Below are 22,823 nucleotides of genomic sequence, written 5' to 3'. Positions count from 1 at the left end.
GAAGCTAGACTGCTCTTGCAATAGGAAACTGAGGGAGACAAATTAAAATACCTTTTTTAGAAAACTGCGTTTAGGATTTGAAATGACTTTTTAGTTAAGGCGTTTTCTATTCCACGTCAGAAAAGAAGCGGGACTGTTGGGTGAAGTGACACCTTGTGGCAAGCAGCAGACCTTGCCTGCGGCAGAAGGCCCTTTGTGCACTCCCTGCTTGGGTGTAGCACAAGGGAATTTTACTGCCAGCAATCTTGAAGTCACGGTATAAGTAAAAATATGGTTCCTAAGGAGATGTAAAATGAAAATTTCACCTAATTTTACACGTGAGACTTTTGCTTTATGCTCATATTAAAGGCAATTGCTTAGTAGGTGCTAGCAAGGGTGATTTTTTTTTTCCATATAAATCAATAAATAAGAAGTACAGATGATCCCTGTCATCCAAAGTCCAGTTGAAATCAGCATCTTCACTTTTGATTCATGCATGACATAATAATACAATCACTCAATACTATTTAATCTTATTTCATTCTTTGTCTTTAACTATGCTGCTCATACTGAGAATCATTCCTACATATTGATTTGTAGAAGGTGTTACAAAGAGACAAAATTCCACTTGCAGGCCTTAGGTGCAATGATATTGTCTGGAGCTACTTTTTTTCTGCTATAATATCTGGTAATCTAGGGAGAAATATTGTTTTTCCTACAAACTTCGAGCTTAATAGCCTGAGACCATTTCAGTTACAACACAACTTTCAGCTTCTAAACATTTTCTCCCCCTCCTCTCTTCTCCTTTGAGATATTTTCTTCAGAAAAATTTTCTTTACCACAAGGCCTTTTTTCTATATCAGTAGTTTTCTCTCAACCTTTCCAAACTGAAGGAGAATAAAACCTAATACCAGTAGTAAAGAGACAGGTTGTGTGGACAGCTTAAAATCCTCTTAGGCAGTCATCCTATCACCAGTTCAGTCTCAAATTAAGGATGTTTAATTCTGCAGCATTGCTTCTGCCTTCCTTTGCAGCTTCCTTTGCTTCAAGCAAAGGACCATGGGTCCCTGTTGTACTGAACAGGGGCACTGACTTCAGCAAGATACCAGTCCTATTCCTTGAACAGCTCTTACTAGTTATAAAATCCAAATCTGTGTTGGCTGTTTGCCAAAGGTCTTAAAGTCAGTTTCTGTGTACATGAAAACCTAACTTACTGTAAAATTACTGTTTAGATCCCCTCCTTTGCCCCCAGAATTTGAGGGGTGAAAAGGAAAACAGATGCACATAATTGGAATTGGTAGTGACTTACCTTAGATACCTCTGGGCATTAATGGTGGGATTGGCAGGATGACAGAAAACAATGCACACTGTGGTCTATATTTAAAAATCTACACAGAAATCAATCCAAGGTTTATTTTAGTTGGAATTGTGCTATTTTAATTTCCTCCAATGTGCAGCACGAGGCAAATATTGTGAACGCCATTTCCCTTTCCCTTTACCATAAACCAGCACATGAACAAAGCATCTGCTAAAGTGAGCACTTTCATTCTAAACTGGAGGTTAAATGAGATTTCAAGTTACAGTTCAGTTTTGAGACAGGAGATCCATACATTTTGCTCCAAGTTAATATTTTGAAAACAAATGTCTCAGTTTTAATCAGGCTTCCTTGACAAATTATTCTTTGGGTAGTCAAATGTTTAGATGGGAGTCATTTTTTGGACAATAAAAAATATTAAGATGACAAACTGAATACACCTCAACAATAAATCTTGTTTTAGGAGTCATTCCAATTCTATGTCAAGATAAAGCCATCATTAACCAGTGTTGCTTAGCCCTTGCACACATAAAAGAGGTGAAATTTTTGGGCTTAGAAATGCTTCTCTAAGTTACACAAATAGTTCAGCTTTGTGTTCATGCAAGTTATGATTTTACTATCCACCATTAAGAGGAAGTTAACTGAACAGCCTAATTGTCCACCACCTTCCCCTAAGTTCTCCAATCTGGCTTTGAAAATCTTTACCTTCATGTAGAAATACCAGTTTGTAAGGGAAATTTTTCCCTTGATGCTGCCTTTTTTGTAGGCAGCAAACTTACAGAGTCTTTTAAATTCCAGGATATATGGTACATTTATTGAACAAACTATGCTACATCATATAACCAACCGCCTTTGCTGTTTTCACACTAGTATTCCATTGGTGGCATAAGGTTTTCTGTTATAACCTTGTTTGCAATGCTTTTTTATTCCTTACTGGAAAATTTTGCATGTGGGAATTCATGTTATTGGAATGTAGGGGAAGAGGGTACCTATCATTAATGTGCTGCTTCACTTCATCTCACCTTTCTTCAAATCTTAAAGTTCACAAAGTATTTCTCCAGGTTATCTTTATCCCTTGAGGTTCTCTTCCAGTACTGTCCTAGGGGTGATGACTATCCACGCAGTGTGGTTTTGTGCATCAGCAACTCTCTTGAAAGAACTATATAAGGCTGATTCAGTATTCATAACTCTGCTAGTAAAGGCCTACAGGGACCATATAGCCCTGGTACTTCCTTCAATACTATAGCATCATCTTTCCTCTAGTTAAGTCTCTTCCCAGTCTGCAGATCCTATTCCAATTCCTAACTTTTCAGGCTTAAGCACATGACACTATATCAAAGGCTTCAGCATCAATATAATTCCTAAATAAAATCTTTGAATTATCTTATCATAGAAAGCTCTTAAGCTAGCTAGCATGGTCTAACTTTGATAAATCTGTGCCATATATGATTCCAATTGTATTTTCATGGTTTATTTTGGAGACTGTCATGCTATTGAGTCTAAATTAATAAGCTTGTAGTTGCACAGAACATTTTTACTTTCCCTTTCCCATAAAATATTGCTGCTTTCAATTGCAAAATACTTCAGCTGACCTGATAAAATTATTCAAACACGTTACAGATGGACTTACAGTTTTGTATGTAATTTTTAGGTTCTTGGATGGAAATTACCTACTGTCTTGATGCAGATATATTGTTCAGTTTCTGTCTTGTAAGGCAATTTCTGTCTCATTCCACAAGCCTTTAACTCTTTCTGTACAAGATTAGTGTAGTTCATCTTCCTGAAAACAGAGGTCGACTGACATAGAAAAATGTGTCTGGATCATGCTAATCTTGACTCTGCATTTGTTGCATTTGCATTTATATGGTCAAAGAACCTTTTCAATATTTCCTTCCCAAGGTCAAATGCAGCTTTGGCAGCTTTCTTTTTATTTGTAAAATTCCTGACCGTAGTTCCACTTCCTCTCTTGCATATTCTCAAAGCCTCTATTAATATTGTCTGGAGAGAACCTGAGTTACTGTTTCATTATTTAAATTCACTAGTTACTGTCTAATAATTTGCTTTTTATAAGAGAAATAAATTTCAAAAGTCAAACTCAGATGCTGTTAGAGAATTAAGGCAAATAAACATAAAAAATCATTAACAACTCTAGTTGTAGGGGATACCTAAGAGGCCTAAATATTTTTTTCTTTTTTTTTTTTGTGTGATACAGTAACTGCAATCTAAATGAAAGCAATAACAATATGACATTTCATTAGACCAATAACTATTTGTGGAAAAAGGGTCTATCACCAATTACATCCATGGATTTTTGTTCCCTTAACATCATTATCAATATTTATTCAGCATTCTCCAAATTTTACATAAATTATGCAGTTCTAATTTGTGTGAGAGTTTCTGTCTGACAACACTTAGAGATTTCTGCCCATATTCCAATCTGAGGCTCCTTTCAGTTTTTTCCTTAATGATGCCAACCCTTTGCTACCTATGCCACAGTTGCTTTTGGCATGGTCATCAGTTCAACATGAACTTAGCTCTATTTTCTCGTCATTTCCAGATACCCTTTACAGCTGCCTTATACAACCCTTGTATGAATAAAACTTCATGAGAAGAACAGGGAGGAAAAGTCACAGTGAGAAATGACATCACATGCTTCATAATTGCTGCACCTAGGACTTCTCAGTGAGCACTTTTTTTCCAGCTTTTCACTTTCTTTCTTCTCCTCGTGACTTCTGCTACCTATTCTTGCCTCCACATAACAAGTGAAAGCCTGTAGTTATTACACACTCAATTTTCTGGTGTTCATTTATTTTTCCTAATTTTCTCATATGCTGGCCATTTCAGATTTCAAACCTAAACCAGATTTTCCCCATCAAATTAGCTCAGGAACAGACACCAGGCAGTTTCAATGAATGGCAGGAACTTTTTCTCCACACCCAGACATAGTTCGGAGTACTGCAAATAGTGACCAAAGAAAGAAGGACTTGTGAGACTCTTATCAAGAATGGGTCACACAAACAATTCTCCACTTTCCCTCCCCGTCTAATTCCTATGCTTGCTGTTCCTTTTCTTTTAATTCTGCTATAAAAATCTACCTTGCTTCCTTCATTTATTTGTGACAGCTGTAACTAGCAGGCAGTTCTCCTCATTCTCTGATCCACAAGACTTATGGCCTGTTCAAAACTTGAGTGTATGCTTTTGCTTTAAGGATTTAGTGGCTTTAATGGCTAATGTTCTTTGCACAAGATCTGGTCTTGCCATGCATTTTTCCTTCTGCTATCAAGCTTCTGGATGCTACTTTTCATCCACTGAAGTAAAAACACTTAATAAAGGAAGCTCTATTATCTTAATTTTATAAATGAGTCAAATGAGTCACAGAGGTAAAAATATGCTAGCTAAGAATATTCAGCAGGTCAGTAACAGAGCTAAGAATAAAATCCAGGTCTCTTGACCCCAGTCCAAAGTACACTGGATCACCCTGCTTTAATCCACTGAAATCACTAAAGTGGATGATTTGTTAAGTTGCTACTCAGTACAAGCAAGAATGGCAGAAACAGGCATTTAAGTTGAAATCCAAGCTGCTGCTTCTGTACCTGAAATACTGATTGGCTAGGCTGTAAACCCAAAAGCGCAACCCAAAAGACCTTTGTCTAATTTACTTTTGTGCCATGGGTGCCACAGGTGAAAGTTTTCGTTGTAAATATCAGTTATGTGTGTAAATTTTTGTTGTTGTCCATGCCCCATGCTTGGTAAGATGGGTTAAGATCATAACCCATCTTCCACTCATCTAGCCAAGAGTACCTGTCCTACTATTTACATCATTCTCAATGTTTAAATTCCATACCTCCTTGCAACTGAGTAAGTGTGCTTTGAGTACACCTGGTACTCACTGGGACCACTGAAGTTAATGCAACACATAGAAGGCATGACCCTTTCTTTTGCCTAATAACTTAGTATGTAGGAGAGCTGCCTCAGACTGAAGGAGCTCAATACAAATTACTGCCATTTCTGTTGAGGCTGGGGTCAGGCAGAAAGAGACACAAGAGAGAGCCTGACTTTATAGTCTGATAATTAGAGGGTTGAGTACATGATGTGGGATTCATTAGTCTGAACCCACGAACATCTCTGTATGTCAGCTAATGACTGCTAAATTAGATTCAGTAAGCCATCATAGGAAAACAATCAGATGATTTATTGGTACCCAGTTATGATGAGAGAAAGGTGAGGCTTGAAGCCAGATTCCTTAAGCCCTGCCTCAGGCTGTAAAGGCAGGTGTCAGTTTGTTGCCCTCCTACTTGCTCATGTTGAATAAATTCAACAGCAGTTGCATATGACTATTTTTCCAAGTCTATTCTACAGCCTAATGCCTAGGGCCTTCTCTCAAAGTACAATAGATGTGGGTTTAAATTCCCACAAGAGAGAATTGAAACCAGGTCTCATTGCTGGGGAGGATGCCCTGCCACGGGTAGTGGGAGAGAGGAAGGGAGTGAGAGAGTGAAAAATAAAAATAAAAATAAAAATAAGGCTGCTGCCAGCTGTCCTTTCAAATAGATGCCCCCTTCAGGCAGCTGTGTTTGAACATACATCTGAAGCGTCCAAATGCTGGAGTGGCTTCTCGGTGGTGAATCTCTTTTCACAGATCCACCTAAAAGCAGCAATAAGATCAAAACTATGTTCTGTGAATAAAGTTGGATTTCAAACACTGTTCCCCTCAGAATTCCCTTGTAGCTCCCTGCCTGGCATGCTTCCTATTTTGAAACACATTTCTACTCGCCTAGCCAAGGTGTCTGCTTGTATTTTGTATTCTGCTTCTGTCCCATTCCAGACTTGAGCTTTTCACAAAAGTACCTCATAAAAGAATTCTGGGTATAAAGGCTAGATGAAGTCAGATGACATCGGCTGTCAGCAAATTAACTAAATTTTACCAGATTTTACAGAAATACACATGAAAGAGGCTTACAGGTGAGCCCTGAAGAATTAATGGAATGCTGTTAAAATCAACACAGAATTAATATTGCAAAGGTGACTTATTGATGCCTAGGTGTTTGAAAGAGGTGAAGCCTGAAGCAAACATATCAAGACAGCTGACAGTTTATGCTCTTTATTTTAAAGCAGATGGATGACCACCATTTATAAAATACAGCAAAATAAACAGTTTCAGTCAGATGCGAAAAAGTGCTGTCTCTTCAAACAACAGACTGGCTTGGTGTTGATATGCCATCATAATCATCTGAGTAGCGCTGATACTGGTCAGTAAGAAGAGGCTGGTGCAACTCATCCTTATTTTTCTTGACACGTACAATACATGCAGCAGCAGCAAAGATAATTGCAACAAGAACCAGTGCAGTCACTATTGCGATAGTTATCATCTCTGTGACACGGAGAGCCCGACCTATGGGAAGGAAAGCAAAAGGGAAAGTTATTAAAAGTAAATATCAAGTGTAGAGATAAAGATCAGAGGGACAGACCAAAGCTCAGTATCTGTCATATTCAATGAGTTGTGAAGTAGAACTAGTTTAAATTTTGGTTGGTAATATTTGTTCCAAAATCTGAGAAAATTTCAGTCTCTCTTGTTACACTGTAAAAACACTCCTGTACCTTTCTTCTGCTATCTGGTTTGTGAGAGATTTGCATTCTCTGCAGTGATTTAATGGAGGCATATTCTATAGGAACAATGACCTTCTGCAAGGTTTAGATCCAAATAAGAACTTCTCAAAAAATTGAAGTGGATAGTGGGAGCTTCATGCAGGAACTATCTATCATGAGTAGCTATTTAGCTGTACTAAATCCCAAACACAACTGATTTGGAAGGCCAGGCAAGAAAAGAGAAAAAGACTTTTACAAAGGCATCAAATATTGTTTGTGAAATTTGAACCAACTTTGTTATATGGCGCATAAACTTAAGGGAGAAAGACATGATGAGAAAAAAAGAGGAAGCGTCTAGGTTGGACAGTTTACCTGGCCACTCGACTTCGTAGCTGTATCCCAGGTTTTCTGGTGCAGTAACAAACATTTCATCATTGGTAACTGGAGGCCAGAAAGGCACCATGTTGTACTGGCGGTTATGTCCAATAGGGGCGTTCTCCAGTGGATATGTTGAGATATCTAAATTTGAAATTCAAATCACACTTCTGTAAATAAAACCAAAATAATTTGCACTACTACATTTTTCCCCAGCAGGGTTTTGAGCACCTCAATTTTTTTGTTCCTAACCTAAATTAATCTAGAAGGATTGGTTTTCCGGTGTGACAGATCCAGAATGTAGGGCTCTGATCTCTCCAAACCCAAGACCACTAATGATATCTCTGCTTTTTAACAGAAACCACCAGTAAATTGTAAAACTTTCTGCCTGTGTTGGGCTTTTCATTTCTTCTCACATGGAAAAGGAGAAATATGTATATATGGGGGACTTGGAAAACCTTTTTGCTACAATCTGACTTTGTCTGATTGTAATAGTGATGAGCTCTCTCATGCAGTTCAGGACGGCAGCTGATATGGACTCCAGTGGAATTATTTTGGAATGTTATGGTAAATTAGGAGAAAGTTAGCTGAAGAAAAAAAAAAAAAAGGACAAAAAAAAGAAGGCATCTGGTAAGATGATGCAAAAGCTTGTGATATGTCATAGGTCATGTAAGTACCACAAGGGATACAATTGCTCTCTGATAGTTGATGTGGGAAAAATATGTGAGGCAGGTTGTGGAAGCTGCACAAAGAAGCCTCAGTTGTGCAAGAGCAGCTGCCTTCTGTAGAAGAAGGAAGAGGTGGCTGGATTATCCTAAGAGGAATACAGTTGCTGCTTTGTGCAGACTAATGCACAGACATTAGGATTACACAGAATTCTCCCTCCTCAGTTCACTGATGCCAGTCTCCTTCCTTCTTTATTTCTTTTTTTCTTCCTTCTTTGCAGTTCCTTCCTTCTGTCCTTCCTTCCTCCTTCTCCTTCACTTTTGCCCTTATTCCTTTTCTCTCTTCTTTTTGGAGTTAAAGAAGCAAGGGCAGCAACAGTGACCATCCTTTGAAATGGTATGGAAATGGTGATGGAATGCTGGTAGTAAATCACAAAGGTGGTCAAAATGAATTGTAAGGGTGTGCATGGCATCTGATCTTGTTTGAAGAGAAAAAACATAGATATTTAGTTCACACAACAATGAAATGTCCATGAAGTATTTGAACCTTCCATGGTTACACTACCTTTGCTTTATGGAGACAATGTATTTGCACATTTTGTTTTCTTGAATTGCGCATGGTGTCTCTGGCCAAGTCCCTTGACAGACAATGATTTGAAAATGGATGTCAGTGGGGTGAGGAAGGGAACTTGCCTGTTATAACCCTGTCTTTGTTAACTATACGAGCTGTTAAAACTCCAGTCCTCTCTCCTAAGCATAGGGGCACCTTGCTGTTCCACAAGAAGCAGCTGAGCTCCTGTGACGACAGACTGACAAGCACCCATCTTGCCTCTGTCCATGAATACATCTTACCTGCAGAATACCTTCTCAGCCACTCATCAAAAACAGCATCTGTAAATGTGTGCAGGAGGACAAAAATGGGATCATTTGGTGACAAATGAGTTTGCCCTCCTGTCCCATTCAAAAATAGATGAGCCAAGTTGTGAAGACTTCGAACTGCTGGGTCGTATTTCCCTGAAGGATCACTGTACCCTGAATATGCAAAGAAGAACACAAAAAATCCCAGTGAACATTTTGTTTGGAAGCTGCAGTCCCAGATGGATACTTTTTTCTCTGAAAGGCTGTCATGTTGTGTTGACTTGTTTAACATAAATGACTAGCTAATTCAGTACCTACCGGCATTTGAGAAATTTCCCTAGCATACATAATTTTCAGATTAAAATAGCCTTTACAAAAGAATGCTGAGAATGTGGAGTGCAAGGCTGCTGGGATCTAATTAAAAAATGGCCAAAATAAACCACATCATAGCATGAAAATAAAGGTATATATTTGGGACCTACATATCTTTCAGCATAATGGAAATAGTTACGTGTGTTTTCTAACTGCTGACTTAAGTGTGTGTATTTTGACATCTATCCTAATGAGCCAGCTGTTATGTTTCCACACATCATTTCCATGCTTACTGTGAACACATCTCAGAAAGCTTCACATGCTCTTTTTTTTACAGTGAAGATACCCCATGTAACTCTGTTAGTGTCCAACACCTCATAAACTCCATGTCAGATGTCAGAATCTGAAGCATCATGAAAACTTCTGTTTTCAAGCTTTGTCCAAACTCTCCAGAGAGGGATCCATACAGCTAATTGGTTAAAGCCATGTTTAGATACCTAGATACTGATAGCCCATTTGTCAGATGTGGTAAGCACCCAAAACTTTCATATATACTTAAAAGGTTGGTGCACATTCTTGATTTTGTTCTCCAAGAGAAATAAAATGGAGCAGATCCTCCCTGTTGTAGGAGTTATGCCTCTTTGAAAGAGCCAGAGGATCTACAGGCCTGGCAGGGATCTGACCTGTCACTTGGTAATCTTTTTTCATGAATCCTAGTCTTTCCTATTAAAAACTCTGGATTATTAAAGTGCAGAAGCAGTTGGCAGGAAACTGGCTGAAAAGCATGAATCAAATCTTTAGGCTGGTTTTTGCATTTGGGAGTGTGTGTTCACATGCCAGAGACTGAAAATTTGATTTTAAATGTGTAGAGCTTAGAGAAGAACGGAGTTATATGGTCCAGAGAGAAGGACTAACGTGTTTAGCAGGAAGTCCTGTACCCAGACCTCAATTACTACTTCAATACCATTTCATTAAGTTCTACCAAGGCTTACAATTTGTTTTGCTTTCTTTTGCTTGTTTTAATTCAAACAAAAGACTAACTGCTATGAGCAATTTTTTGCTTCGTTTAAGGATGCAGCTGCATCAATCCACAGGCAAGAGCTGTCTGTTTTCAGTGGTGGCAACCTATTACTAGGTTACAAGGACTTGATTTCAGCTAGTTTCTACTTAGTATGCCAGTGACAGACTTTTGAGGATTTTATGCATTTAAAAAACTGACATAAGCTATAAAGTAATTTACCAAGAGCTTATTTCCACTTAATACTAAGCTAATAATGCTAAGAACAATATGTTCTTACTGTCCAACAGACTGTCTCCAAACTCATACTTCCAACAGGAAAAATGGCAAGCCTACTCCCTTGACTTATTTGTAGTTGTTCCAGGTCCTTTTATTTGCTGTGCTTACCTTCTACTGTGTTACGGAAACTGTCTGTTGAATTGGAATAGAAAGGAGGAGTGTCAAATACACCAACTTCCAAACACTGAGCAACATCCTCGGGCTCTGGGAGACGCTGTACCATAGGTCGTGCAACATTTCCAGCAGGATTTCTTCGGATGGGACCACCTTCAGTGCCTGGGGGTGGAGAGAAGAGAGAAAACAATACTGGTACAAAACAGTAGGCCACAGAATGCATCCTTCTAATGACTGAACCATGGGGAAAAAAAATATCCCCTGCAAATGACACATAAACTGAATGTATGGGCCAGTTCTTCATGTCAGGCAAAGAATTTGAATTTTCATGGGATCCTGTGTGCTGGGTCCTTTGCACCAGGATTTAAAAAAGCATCTAGAAACCTCTTACTGAATTTTGTGGTTCTGTAAGTGCTTTGGGAAAATTTTCTATAGTTTTTCAATGTGATTTATTGATGAGACTTAGGACAAAAGTTTTGAGGATGTCCTGGCAGAGTAGCTGGGGAAAGGACTATAGTTGATTATGTAGGTGACTAACCCGATATTATGGTTTTCCCATTTTTCCCTCCTATTTCCATGAAGATGCAGAGTTGTGGCTTGAAGGTGATGAATAAACAAGAAACTTGCTGGTTTTTTTTAGCTCTTGTAGCTGAGGTAGATGTGTTGCAATTCAATATTCTTCACACTCAAAACATGCTCCACAGTTAACATGGGGATTTGTTAGATGTTCTCCTTTTATGAGCAGAATGCCGTGAAGGAGATAAGTGGAGTAGTCAGAAGAAAACTTAAGCTTCAGTTAAGAAATGACACTGCCAGATTTAATTATTAATGGCACAGGAGATGAATAGATACTGCATAAGAAGGAAAGTCAAAGCATTTAGGTCTTGCTCTGCCACAAGCTCCTGATCAAATTTTGAAGTGCTTGGTACCTCAGTGCAAGACAGATAATCAGTATATAGTATCTCAGTATCTCTGATAAATATCTCAGAAGACTGATGAAACTTGTATCAAGAATATTCAAAAACCACTTTAAGACTTTTTGGCTGGGAAAAGCCATTGCAATGTAAAGTATTATATTTATTTATTATTAAAAGGATTTTTCTCTCCAAATATTTGCCAGCAGTCATACTTACTGTTACAGATGGTTCCCAGAGTCTCATAGTCTTCTATATTTTCACACAGCACTCGCCACTGAGAGAAGATTGAGTTCTGGCTGATAAGAGAGACATCAAAATTGCTTCTAGCTCCCATCAAGTCATCTGAGCAGATATCACAGGTGTTTTGTCCTGTTGCAAAGTTCCAGTAGGGCAGTCCAAAACTGGGGTCCTGCAGCATGTTCTAAGCCACATAAATATGGTGTTAATACATGTGTGCCCCATACAGGTATAACATTTACTGCTAGAAGGATGATAAAAAAGTTAAATACATCTTAGTAAGAGTCAGAGTACTGCCTCATGGAGGAGACAAAATCTATGGAAAATCTATGAAATCTATGTAATAGCTTTCTGTAGTTTTTCACATTGATGGCTGTGTTCAACAGAACATATAGTTGGACTATTGGATTGAGTTATTGTTCTCCCTCATTAATAAGACAGTACCTCTTCCATGAAACCATATTGTGAGTAGTAAGAAACAACACTTAATACGGATACCCCATTTCTCTAAATATTTTTAATGGCCTGTGAACAGCAGCAGTGTTTGTAGCACATGGAATAACTAAGCCAACTGTGGAGCGACTGAGAAGATGGAAAAGTAAGGAAAAGTGATACTGGCTCTTCAAATTGTCATTGTTTGGTTCCAGTGTGGGTTGGAGTTGAAAAGTTCTGGAGTGTGTCCTGGCTTCCAATATTTATATACCAGGATGTGTTGGCCAGCCAAATTAGCTTAACTAATGATCAAGTTTACTAACATAAATAGGAATATATATTAAATCACCAAAAGCTAGAACTCCTCAAGGCTTCCACATAATGAAATGCCACTGATGTCAAATGTAAGATTTTGAAGGGAGTTTGTGCCTCAGCCTGATGCAGAGCCATTGAAGCTAGTGGAAACACTTGAAATGATTTCAAAAACTATTTAATCCTGACCTTGAAAACTTAATTCTCTCTTCTTTAAGAAGGATGGTGGTCCATAAAATAATATACTCCTTTTATGGATAGGTCCACGCAAGAAAAGGGAAACAAGAGAATCACTGATTTATGGAACAGAGTATAACAAAACACTAATTTGTCTCACCAGTTACACTAATTATACAAATAAAATGTGATTCTGAATCCCCAAGCCATTTCTGTAATACTTTTATTTAGAATTTCTGCAGCTTTGATTACTCTAACTTAGTCAAGAATCAGAGCCTTGATATGAAAAATAACACTGTCAATAACTTCTGTTGGTCCAATAAAATGCCTTCTATGGATATATCTAGAATTTGTATCTATTTTTACAGGAGCTTTTTATGTAACTTTTATGCTTTCCATTACTCTGATTGAAATATTATTTTTAACATCTCTATAACAATGACAGTCTAAAACCTAAATTCACTCTATTAGGTTTGGTATACCTAATGAATTACTGAAATTGAAGCAGAGTTATTTTGATTTATAGACAGAGCTGCTATCATTTTTGCCTATTGGAATGTGGGGAGAAGTTCTTTAACTGCACAAAACATAGCATGAACACATGGCCTAACATTAACATGAACTTTACCTGCATGTCTCTTTCAAGCTGCAGTAGATGGTACCTATGCCACGTGACAAAAGCTGGTCCCTCATGAGAGAAATCAATTCCTCCAAAACTCTGCTGCCCTGCACCAAGGAAAGTCTTTCTGACAGAATAATAATGAGACCACACAAAGTAGTTATAAATTGAGATATTCTCGAATTGTGGTGTGTTGCCATCTGGTCCAAATATTTCCTCTCGTCTTCGTGTGGCAATAACAATGTCAGGATGGATTGTCACCTTAGCTTGGTGTAAGGCATTCACAAAACGCCTCCTTTCTTCTGCACTGAGATCCAAAAGATTCCTCCTGACTGTGAGGGTACAGAGAAAGCAAGTTACCAAAGTAATAGACACTCAAGCCTGATCTCACAGGACTAACTTATTTTGCTCCTAATAATTCTGGGCAAGTCCCTTTTTCTTCAAGCATTCATCCATTTTTTATTGGGGCAATTCAGAGAATATCGAGCATAAATAGCAAATGTTATTTATTACCAGAAAGGTTGAGCTGAATAGAAATAGAGCCCCAAACCTTGTGGGCTTAATGTTTTTAGAAGTATTGTTACAGATTACCCTTCCATCCTGTCAGAGAAATGACAGAGTTCTTTGTCACACAAACCTTTCAGAACTTCATCCAATATATGTAAGGTTTCCTGTGGTAATACTTTACAAGAAGAGAATACTGTATAGCAATTTATAATAAGAAGCTCTACCATTTGACAATTTAGTGAAGAAGTACATTGTTTATGGTTGAACCACTGTAGGAAAAAAGGCAGATTCACCAGGGAACTGTGAATTGTGAATTTCATGTAGTACAACACCTCTCTTTAATGTCATTACCTGCTGTTAGCAACAGCCATATACTAGTCCTTTTTAGCAGTATATCTGAAAACCATTTAAAAATATAATTTTCCACATATAGACAGTGAAACAAGTAAGAAAATTGGCTTGTTGAAATACCAGTATATCAGCAAGAGGAAAAGAGTCCACATCACCTCAGTTCCAGTCCAGCACTCTTTCACCTGGACTGAGATTTCACACTAAGTTTAGACTAACACACAGGTAGAAGTCCTTATAGCTATTCTTCAATATGCACTCATTTTCATTATAAAAAATACTGGGCTATTATTAAAGTTAAGCATGAATTTAGAAGATATGAAGGCACCAAACTGCATTTTACAGCTATTTTATGTGGATATGCCAACACTAATCCAATAATTATTTCTAAAGCCTCAGCAGCAGGGTCCAGCTCTATGGATGGACAAAAGAGGTGACCTCCATGTGGAAACTTAAAGCATAATAAGAAGCTAATTTCCACTATTTAAACTCAAGTTGTCATGCATGATAAATCTGATTCGCTTAACATTTTACTGAGTAGTAAAGGATTTAATAAATGAGAAAAGTAAAAAGTGCTTTTGTATACCCTAGAAAATCAGCTAAAGCTGCTTTTTGCTTATCTCCAGATTTGCTTTGCTAAGTTTGTGTGTGCTAATATTTATTTCTTGGTTATTTTTCAGAGTCATCATTGTTAATGAGAACAAGCCAGAGCATCAGAGGGTGCAACCTGGCTTAGCAGATTCAATTCATGAGTCATACTTTCTGCTTTCTAGTTTGCTTCTTGGAGCTCAAAGAATTAATAAAATCTTAAAGTCTTTCCCACAGCCCTCAATAAGTTGTTTTTAAGGAATCTTAGTGTTAAGATTTTGAATTGGTAATTGATCCTTTGTAAAACCTTTCTGGAACATGCACTCATGTTCATGGAGTGTTTCCTATCTGGTGAAATTAATGGCAATGCTGATTTCTATTTCTGCAAAAGGCACTGCACATTTCTGCTAGAGACCTGTTGTTTCTCATGTCAACAGAATACATCACTCATTTGGGGGATTATGACTTTTACAGAATTTCAATAACACCTTAAAACTTTCACTAATAAAGACTGAAATCTTGTTCATTCAGACGGTTTTGACTTAAGAACAAGGATCTGTCCCCAAGCCTGCTTGTCTTTTTCAGTTTACCTACAATATTCAACATCTTTCCAGTCCCACAAGGATTTTATAACCATTTAAAAAAATTCTAGATCTCTGTTTACTGGTGTTCTGGACTAAACTGAAACTGGAGGACTCTCAGAAAGACTCACCAGTCCCTGTGTTGATTCATCTGAACAGCTCATAGTCATGAGTTAAGGCTTTTAAAGACAATGACAGCAACTAGGTGAGTAAAAATTTACAAGGCCAGGTACATAGTTTAAAAACGTATTAAGGGATTTTTAACCAAAAGAGCTGCTGTCACACTTAAAGTACTCACAAGTTATTAAACATGATATCTAGATGAGTATTATTCCCATATTCTGAAACACACAGACATGTCTATATACATTGTTTCACTCTTAAATAATTCCAAAGAATACAATTTTTTTCAGCTTAGATGTTCTATTCTTTAATGGACTTGGTTCTAATCCTGCACTGACTATAGGTTTTGTTTCTTCCTGTTATTGGGTAGTAAATGTAGGTGTTTGGTACACAAGCTGAACAACTCATCTATCAGCTGCCTTAATAACCCCTACGGCAATGTAGATTTGCTAAATAAATATAAGGGGCTTTTTGTATTGTAAAGAAAAGAAATACGCTAAGTACATTTAGAAGCAGGCACTGCCAACAGGCAATTTTCATGTCATATTTCCCATGCTCTTACCTATATTGATTTGTTGGCTACAGGTAGGTCCACTCCAGCCAGGGCGACATGACCCACAGTTGTAACCAGAGAAGTTGCCATTGCACCGGCACGTTTGGTTGAAGAAGCGTATGGGCCATTGCTCACGGTCATCCCGCCCATCATGGATATACTGTGGGCCGTGGGGTCGCGAATCGACAGTCACCTGTACGCACCGGCCCCTCCCTGTAGACACACCGCACCGGTCAGTACCTGGCCCAAACACAGGGAAATAGTCTGGGCAACACATGCCGCTCCTCAGGGACTCGACAGTAGCACACTGGCGAGGAAACTGAGCTCCAGCTTGGCCAAGCATGCTAAGAAGCGGTGGCAGGGAAAAGAGCAGCAGCATGGGGAGCGGCATGATGGCAGATCCAGCAGAGCCGGCTCCTTCCGAGAGCCAGCTGTCCACACACGCTGACTTCTCTCCTGCGATGGGACACCCAGCTACCTCTAGAGAGAGAGAGAGGGAGAGAGAGAGAAAGATAGAAGAATAAAAACAAGCGATACAAACCTCCAGGCTACCCTTTCCACCCCAGAAAGTGCATCTGAACCCTGCACTTTGATACTCTAACTGGAAAAGCAAACAGCTCTGACTACAGACGCTAATGTTCCTCTCTAATTATCAGCACAAAAGATAGTAATTTCCTAGAGCTATGTTTGCACATTGACTTCTAAGTGCTTCCCGAATGTTCATTCACATTGTACACCTGCAAGCCAGATTTACTTCACTACCACAACATGCTAAAACCGGTCTAAGGCACCAATTTTTTGAACCTCTTGTTTCACCACCTCCCTACCCCCGTTTGTGCCTTTCTTTTCTGCATTGAACTAGTGTATCTTGTTCTCTGCTCAGCAGTTCCCCTCTGTGTTCCCTTGCTCTTCTCTAATGGCAGCTCCACCAGAAAGTGAAGTTACAACGCTTCATGCATTGTACCTGTTCCCTCTTTCTGATACCTCTCCTCTGCTGAGATCCTGTTCTATCTCTGTACGTCCTACAGCTGTGTCTAGCCCAAAATAAGCACTGCTAATTTCTCTCCTGGTTCAGTCTGCTTACTAATCCTTCTTCTACCAACACAGTACAGCTTGGCCTCACCCTCCTTCTTCTATTAATCCCCTTTCTACTTCAGTGCATTTCCCTGGACTTTAAGTACTTGAACAGCACATGATTTCTTTCATGCTTATCTCCTTGTGATTTTACAAGTTTTAGCAAAGGTCAGAGACAAATACTTGAATTCAAAACAGAACAACTGTGAAGGTTTTTTTTTTTTAATTACTTGCAAAGAAAGGCTCACTTGAAAACAGACAAAGAACAGTGGGGAAATTCACTTTTAACAGATTTTTTTTAAAAAATAAATTTTTTCAAATGGTATTTTCAAGATCAGTGAAGTGAGTGTCAAAGATGTGTTATTTAGAAAATTAAACACTCCAATCTAAAGTTACAGCTTTGAGTTTAACTATTTCTTTTGATAATCACATAAAATGACAATGATCATACTAGAGTATCCTGAAATGCTAAATTCTGAGCAGGTGCTATGAAGGGTAATGAAACAAAGAAATAGAGAAAAACAGTCTCTGAAATGAACAAAATACTTCTCTATTTTTTGCAAGGACAATTTCCACCGAGCAAAACTGTCCCTATTCAAGATCTTACTCTCTTTCTGATCTATCAATAAACATGGCTTTCAGTGGGGTAAGCATATTTTTTCAAGAAACATCTTAACTAGCACCAAGATAACACATTAACAAGTTTTCTGGGAAAAGGTTCAACCACAGTGTAACTGACATCAAGCAGAAAATGGATTATGTACTCCTTCTTCTGCTTCTCTATATGCAAGTCAAAGTATGAGAGTGCACCCAATTCTGGCAGGCTACAGAAATAGTTTTTTGTGTGTTTATTCTTGCCAACCTGCCACGCACCACAGCAGTGAACCTTGCCAGCTGTGGTTTGTATAACCACACATGCTATAGCTTGCTTCAGTGTAGTACCAAGGCTTTTAGTACACTTCTCCATATTTTTAACTCATTCTCCATTTGCAGACAGGAATATTTGATAATCCTTAAATGAAACTCTTTCTTTTTCTGGCTGTCTTTTTATTCTCCTTGGGACACGTGACACAAATTCAGTGTTATCACATCAGAAGGTAAACCAGGGCTAGTAAAAAAACTCTTGAGATTTTATCTGAAAGAACTCTGAGATCAAAGAAGCAGCATACAGGTTTTAGCTATGAATATTTAGAAAATACAGCAATTTCACAGTAAACTTAGATAAATCCTGTTCCTTAGACAAAGCCCCAGTAAAAAATAGCAAACAGATATACTGACTGGGGTTGGCTGGCATCTTAAAACTCCCCTTTATAATGGTGGACATGATGTAGACCTTTTGTAAGCCTTCTGCATAGCCAGCACCTATGAATTTCATTCAGCAGACTTCTAGAGCTGCACAGCTGAGCATCATTTCCCTTCTTTGCCCCCAGATGTTCCCTTGGGTTTCCTGCTGGAAATCTTGCTGAACGTTTCAGTGGTATGCAATCCCTTTTATAGTCTTTATTTTGATATTCTTGCCATTAAGAGACTCCTTCTCCCCTACTGTGCCTGGAAAGACTTGACCTTGGAGATTATCCAAATGCACATCTGTGTTTCAGAAAGGGCTTGTCTACATAAGCAAGGTAATGAGGAAAAAGTTGGTGTGTGCACCCCTAGCTCACTAATTGACTGTGTGGACTAAAAGCCCTGCAAAAAGAGTTAGTGAATATGCTAGACATTTGCATGTAGTTTGCAAAATTTTCCTTGTGTAAACATTAGTTCTTGATGCTGAGAACAAGTCTCTATGCAGCCACATGAAGTTCAGCTGTGGCCTATAGACTAACGTGCTGGAGAATGTTATGAAAATATAGCCAGTTCTATTTGTGCTTGAATGGTGATTGAAAGCTGATGTGCTGGTTCTGTCTTACCTCATGCCATTAGTTATACAGTCAATCATCAGTTCTCTGGGAGCTACCCTATGGTATTTACTGAGTGCCCAAGATTTACAAATTGTTTAAACTATGATGTACTTTGAGAGCTACCGTAGTTCACCAAGATTTTTACTCCTCAGTCTTAAGACACATAGACCCTTAGAAAAATTAGATTTTGCCAACTTTGCCTAAGTTGCACGGGAAGTAGTTTAGTGTTTATTACTGTTATTTGTGTATCACCTCTAGTGTGATGACAACACACTGCAAGTGTTTGTGAACTGAATATTGGAGTGGTCAAGTGGATGAATTTGGCAGTAGGCAAATGAACATCTGAAATGAAGGTACGACTGTGGTAACCTTCATCATCACAGTCTTAGCCTTCTGAGGGTTTGGAAACCAACAGCCTCATCTTCAGCTTGTGTAAATTCCATGATTTACATCACCTGTGTATCTTGGCTAGGTCTTATACCTTAGCTCGTTTTCATTAGTTTTTAGTGTTGGTGTTTGGTTTGTTTTTTTTTTCTTTTTTCTTGTAAGTGCCATCATTAGTCAATCTTTTCAGAAAATAAGCCAACTCCCCCGTTTACAGAGACAGCTTTGAATTGTTTTGAATTTCTTTTTCCTTCCCAGTAGAAGAAAATAATGATGCTTTTATGAAAAAAGCAGAGTTAAATAACACTTATATGATAAGCAGGGGCTTTGAAGATGAGTCAGAACTGACCTTCTGTTTCTATATCTGAACACCTCTGTACAAACACAAATGTTCAGAAAATTTGGGTTCACATATGAATCCAAATGCTGCATGGGATCTTTCTTTGTTAAAAGCAAGTTACCAGAGGACGCTTAATCCTCATCTGTGTCTAGATGTGAAAATGTGAAAATATAATTTTCCAGAATGAAACTTTATCTATTATATAATAAAATTCAAGGAAGGTGATTTTACTTCATTAGATTCTAAAAATATGAAAATTATATGAGAAGCCATTGTCATCTTTTCATTCAAACTGGGAAATAAAATTTCAGATATTTATATATAAACCTGACATTTCTATTCACTGAACATGATATACAGTGCTAGTGTTTTATAAAGAGATTGTTATTATTGTTAACACAGATGGCTCACTTTTGCTTTATAGCTACACATGAATAAAATAAGGTTTATTGAAAGCGCAGGCAACTTGTCAGGAGAAGAGTACTGAAAAAAACATACTTCTGTCGAACATTTTTAAAAGTAAACTTGCATTTTTCATGGAAAGAAATTACCTGAGATGGTGGATATGCTAGAGTTTGCCTCTGGATTGTGCAGTACTGCAAGACCTTTACCTCAGCTTGAAAATGTCAGTATTTCATGAGAAGTGTCATAACCTGTGATGTATATACTGGAAAATATGAAACAACATTTTTCTTTTTTTCTGACTAAGTGAGACTGTCACATTAAAAGTTAAAGAAACAAGGTCATTTTAACCATCCCTTCTCTTCTCCCCTCCAAAAATGAAAAAAGTTCAACTGAAGTTGCAGAGCTTCTCCTAAGGACATTAGAAGGCAAAAATGGAAGCCCAGCTCCTCCAGTAAAGCTGACAGAACCTCTGAAATGCTTGTGAAAAGTCTGAGTAGGATTCCATGTTCTGTCAGCACCCTGGGTAGATACCCCCTCATGAGGATCTCAAAAGGATGAGTTAAGGGGCTCAGTGGCATGCGTTAAGGTGCTCAGTAGGACAAGCTGAAGGTCAGCTCCATCGCTGATGAGAAGCCAGAAGTTTGGGATGCCCTTCTTTCCTGTGGAGCTGCTTCTTAGCAGGGGCTGGCCCTGCTGCCCCTGCCTGAGCCATGTTGCAGCTGCTTAGCAGCCGTGTCTGTGCCTAGGCTGGCTGGCATTCACCCTCAGCTCCTGCCTCCCTTCCCTGTTGGAACAGCCAGCCCTTGCTCCTCCCTGACACCTTCAACTTCCAGCCTTGTGTCTCCACCATTGCGAGGGTGTCACTGTGCTCTGAGCCTGATGGCACTCTGTGCTACCCAGGGGAGGAATGTGGGACTCTGCACTGTGCTTGCTCTTAAGCTGTGGTTGGGCATCCCTCAGTAACAATGTTTACCTCTTTATATATGTCATCACAGTGTAATGTTGTATGGTTAGATAACTGAAACAGATAAAGAATATGTGAGATCACACAAAACAAATTGGTTAAAGTTGTGAATGTAATGATTTGTTCTTTACCAATACCCAAACAGATGTTCATGTCTGCAGGAGAAGTATCATATTTTAAGCCATAAATTATATTAAATGTCTTGATTATGGTACCAGTTTCACAGAGAGTCCCGCAGTATCTTTTAAAGGAGATAGCATGGCCACAACCACTTTGATCATTAATTTTGATATGATTTCTGCTATGATGTTTCTTTGAAAAGCATTCTTCTGAAAAAGCAAAGAATTACATAAATTTCAGTTTTGTGAAGAAAGGAAAGAAATTTCAGAAGTGAACACATTTGAATAGATTTTACAGTTTTAACTGTAAGATCATTCAATTTTACTTCAGTAAGCTTAAGAAATATGGAATTTTATGTGAAATGAACTAGGCAAACTTTGGAATCAATTGACAATATCTCACATTTTAAAAAGTATGATTAAAATCAGGCCTTCATCACTACTTCTGTTGTCCTTTTCTGACTAAATTGTCTATTTTTCAGGTCTTTTCCTCATCTGTATTTCTTACAAAGCCTTACTTGATTTTTCTTGCTCTTCTAATATCCTGTTAGCTCTTGTACTAGTGACACCCATTTATAACAGAGACCTTACAGGTAGTCAAGAAGATGTTTCAATACATAAAATTTCACTTCCCCCCCTCCAAGTGTTGATTATAGTATTGCCAGTGATTTGAACTGGAATGTTTTTAAGAAGAATTACAAAATAAGCAGAAGAAGCTGTTTAGAACTTAGATACCAAGGTCCAAGAGAGCAAAATCACAGAATGAGAGGATTGCTCAGGCTGGAAGGGACCTGCTCTCATTAGTCTAACCTCCTGCTCCAAGCAGGGTTGACACTGAATTCAGAACAGGTTGCTTAGGTCTGTATCCAGCTGGATCTTAGAAAACCCAAAGGATGGAGATGGCATGACCTTGCTGCATTGCAATTCCACTGCTGGGCTGTCCTCAAAGTGGCTGTTTTTTCTTCCTTACTTTAGGCCAGAACCTGTCCTGTGCTTTTAGAAGCCAACATTGGCAGTCTGCTGTTGGGTGCTCTCAAAGCCATCCTTTATGCTGGCTGAAACAGCTCCAGTCCCACAGCCTCTCCTTGTGGGGCAAGGGCTCCAGCCTCACCATCTTCATGGCCACCTCTGAACTTAGTCTAATGATGAGATCTGATGAGCACTGGGCAGAGAGGACAGTCCACGGCCATCCTCCAGAGCTGCTTCCTGGCCCTGCAGGAAGGGAGGCTTGGCCTCATCCTTGCTGAATTTCATAGTGTCCTGTCAGCCCCTTCCTCCCCCTCTCCAGGTCCCACTGGACTGCAGCCTGGCTCTTGTGTCTTGCTATGCCTTCTGCAATGGGGTCTGAAAACACCTCTGGCAGAGTATGCACCCCTTTCCTGACTGGATACTACACCAGTTGTAAAAATTAAGTTTTCAAGGCAGACAAGAAATCCTTCTCCTGCTTTCAGATTTCATAAACTTTCAAACTCTCCTTTCTTGGAAGTCTCCAATCATCACTTGCTCAAGCGCAGTCCAGACATTACACTAAGTAATTTGTAACATTCTCAGCCCCTGTCCTCTACAGTTTCTTAGGTTCATAGATTTTACTGTAAAATGTAAATAGACTTCTGAAGAGTCTTCTGTTGTTTGCACTCAAATGCTGTCATCTTGGATCAGCTCAGAATCTCTTGTCATAAATGTCTGAGACCAACAAACTAGGCAGCACTGAAGGACAGCACTGAATACCACGCCTGGCCAGTTA

The 22,823-nt window shown here is 38.7% G+C and overlaps 1 protein-coding gene across 3 annotated transcripts; it reads right to left on the bottom strand.

Moving 5' to 3' along the window:
- Positions 1 to 6,421: 6,421 nt before the first annotated feature.
- On the bottom strand, positions 6,422 to 17,133 carry TYRP1 (tyrosinase related protein 1). 3 transcript variants are annotated; one of them, XM_075019695.1, is made up of 8 exons: positions 17,019 to 17,133; positions 15,905 to 16,375; positions 13,205 to 13,527; positions 11,635 to 11,839; positions 10,496 to 10,663; positions 8,773 to 8,952; positions 7,253 to 7,399; positions 6,422 to 6,686 (listed from the first exon to the last, which is right to left on the bottom strand). In XM_075019695.1, exons 2-8 carry the CDS (start codon positions 16,284 to 16,286, stop codon positions 6,481 to 6,483), a joined length of 1,611 nt encoding a protein of 536 aa, XP_074875796.1. In that variant the 5' UTR covers positions 16,287 to 16,375; positions 17,019 to 17,133; the 3' UTR covers positions 6,422 to 6,480. The 3 variants fall into 3 exon arrangements, with proteins under 3 accessions (XP_074875796.1, XP_074875797.1, XP_074875798.1); XM_075019696.1 differs by having other exon boundaries at positions 16,860 to 17,082; XM_075019697.1 differs by having other exon boundaries at positions 16,980 to 17,045.
- Positions 17,134 to 22,823: the final 5,690 nt, after the last annotated feature.

The sequence above is a fragment of the Buteo buteo genome, chromosome Z (assembly GCF_964188355.1).
Source record: "Buteo buteo chromosome Z, bButBut1.hap1.1, whole genome shotgun sequence".
Classification (NCBI taxonomy): domain Eukaryota; kingdom Metazoa; phylum Chordata; class Aves; order Accipitriformes; family Accipitridae; genus Buteo; species Buteo buteo.
This window is presented reverse-complemented; position numbering and strand designations above follow the sequence as displayed.

Excerpts from the sequence above, each read along its gene's own strand:
- TYRP1 (XM_075019695.1), bottom strand. The coding sequence starts at position 16,286 with ATGCCGCTCCCCATGCTGCTGCTCTTTTCCCTGCCACCGCTTCTTAGC. Across the intron at positions 11,840-13,204 it reads AGCTTGAAAGAGACATGCAG|AACATGCTGCAGGACCCCAG; the intron begins GTAAAGTTCATG and ends TATGTGGCTTAG. Across the intron at positions 7,400-8,772 it reads GCTGAGAAGGTATTCTGCAG|ATATCTCAACATATCCACTG; the intron begins GTAAGATGTATT and ends TTTCAAATTTAG.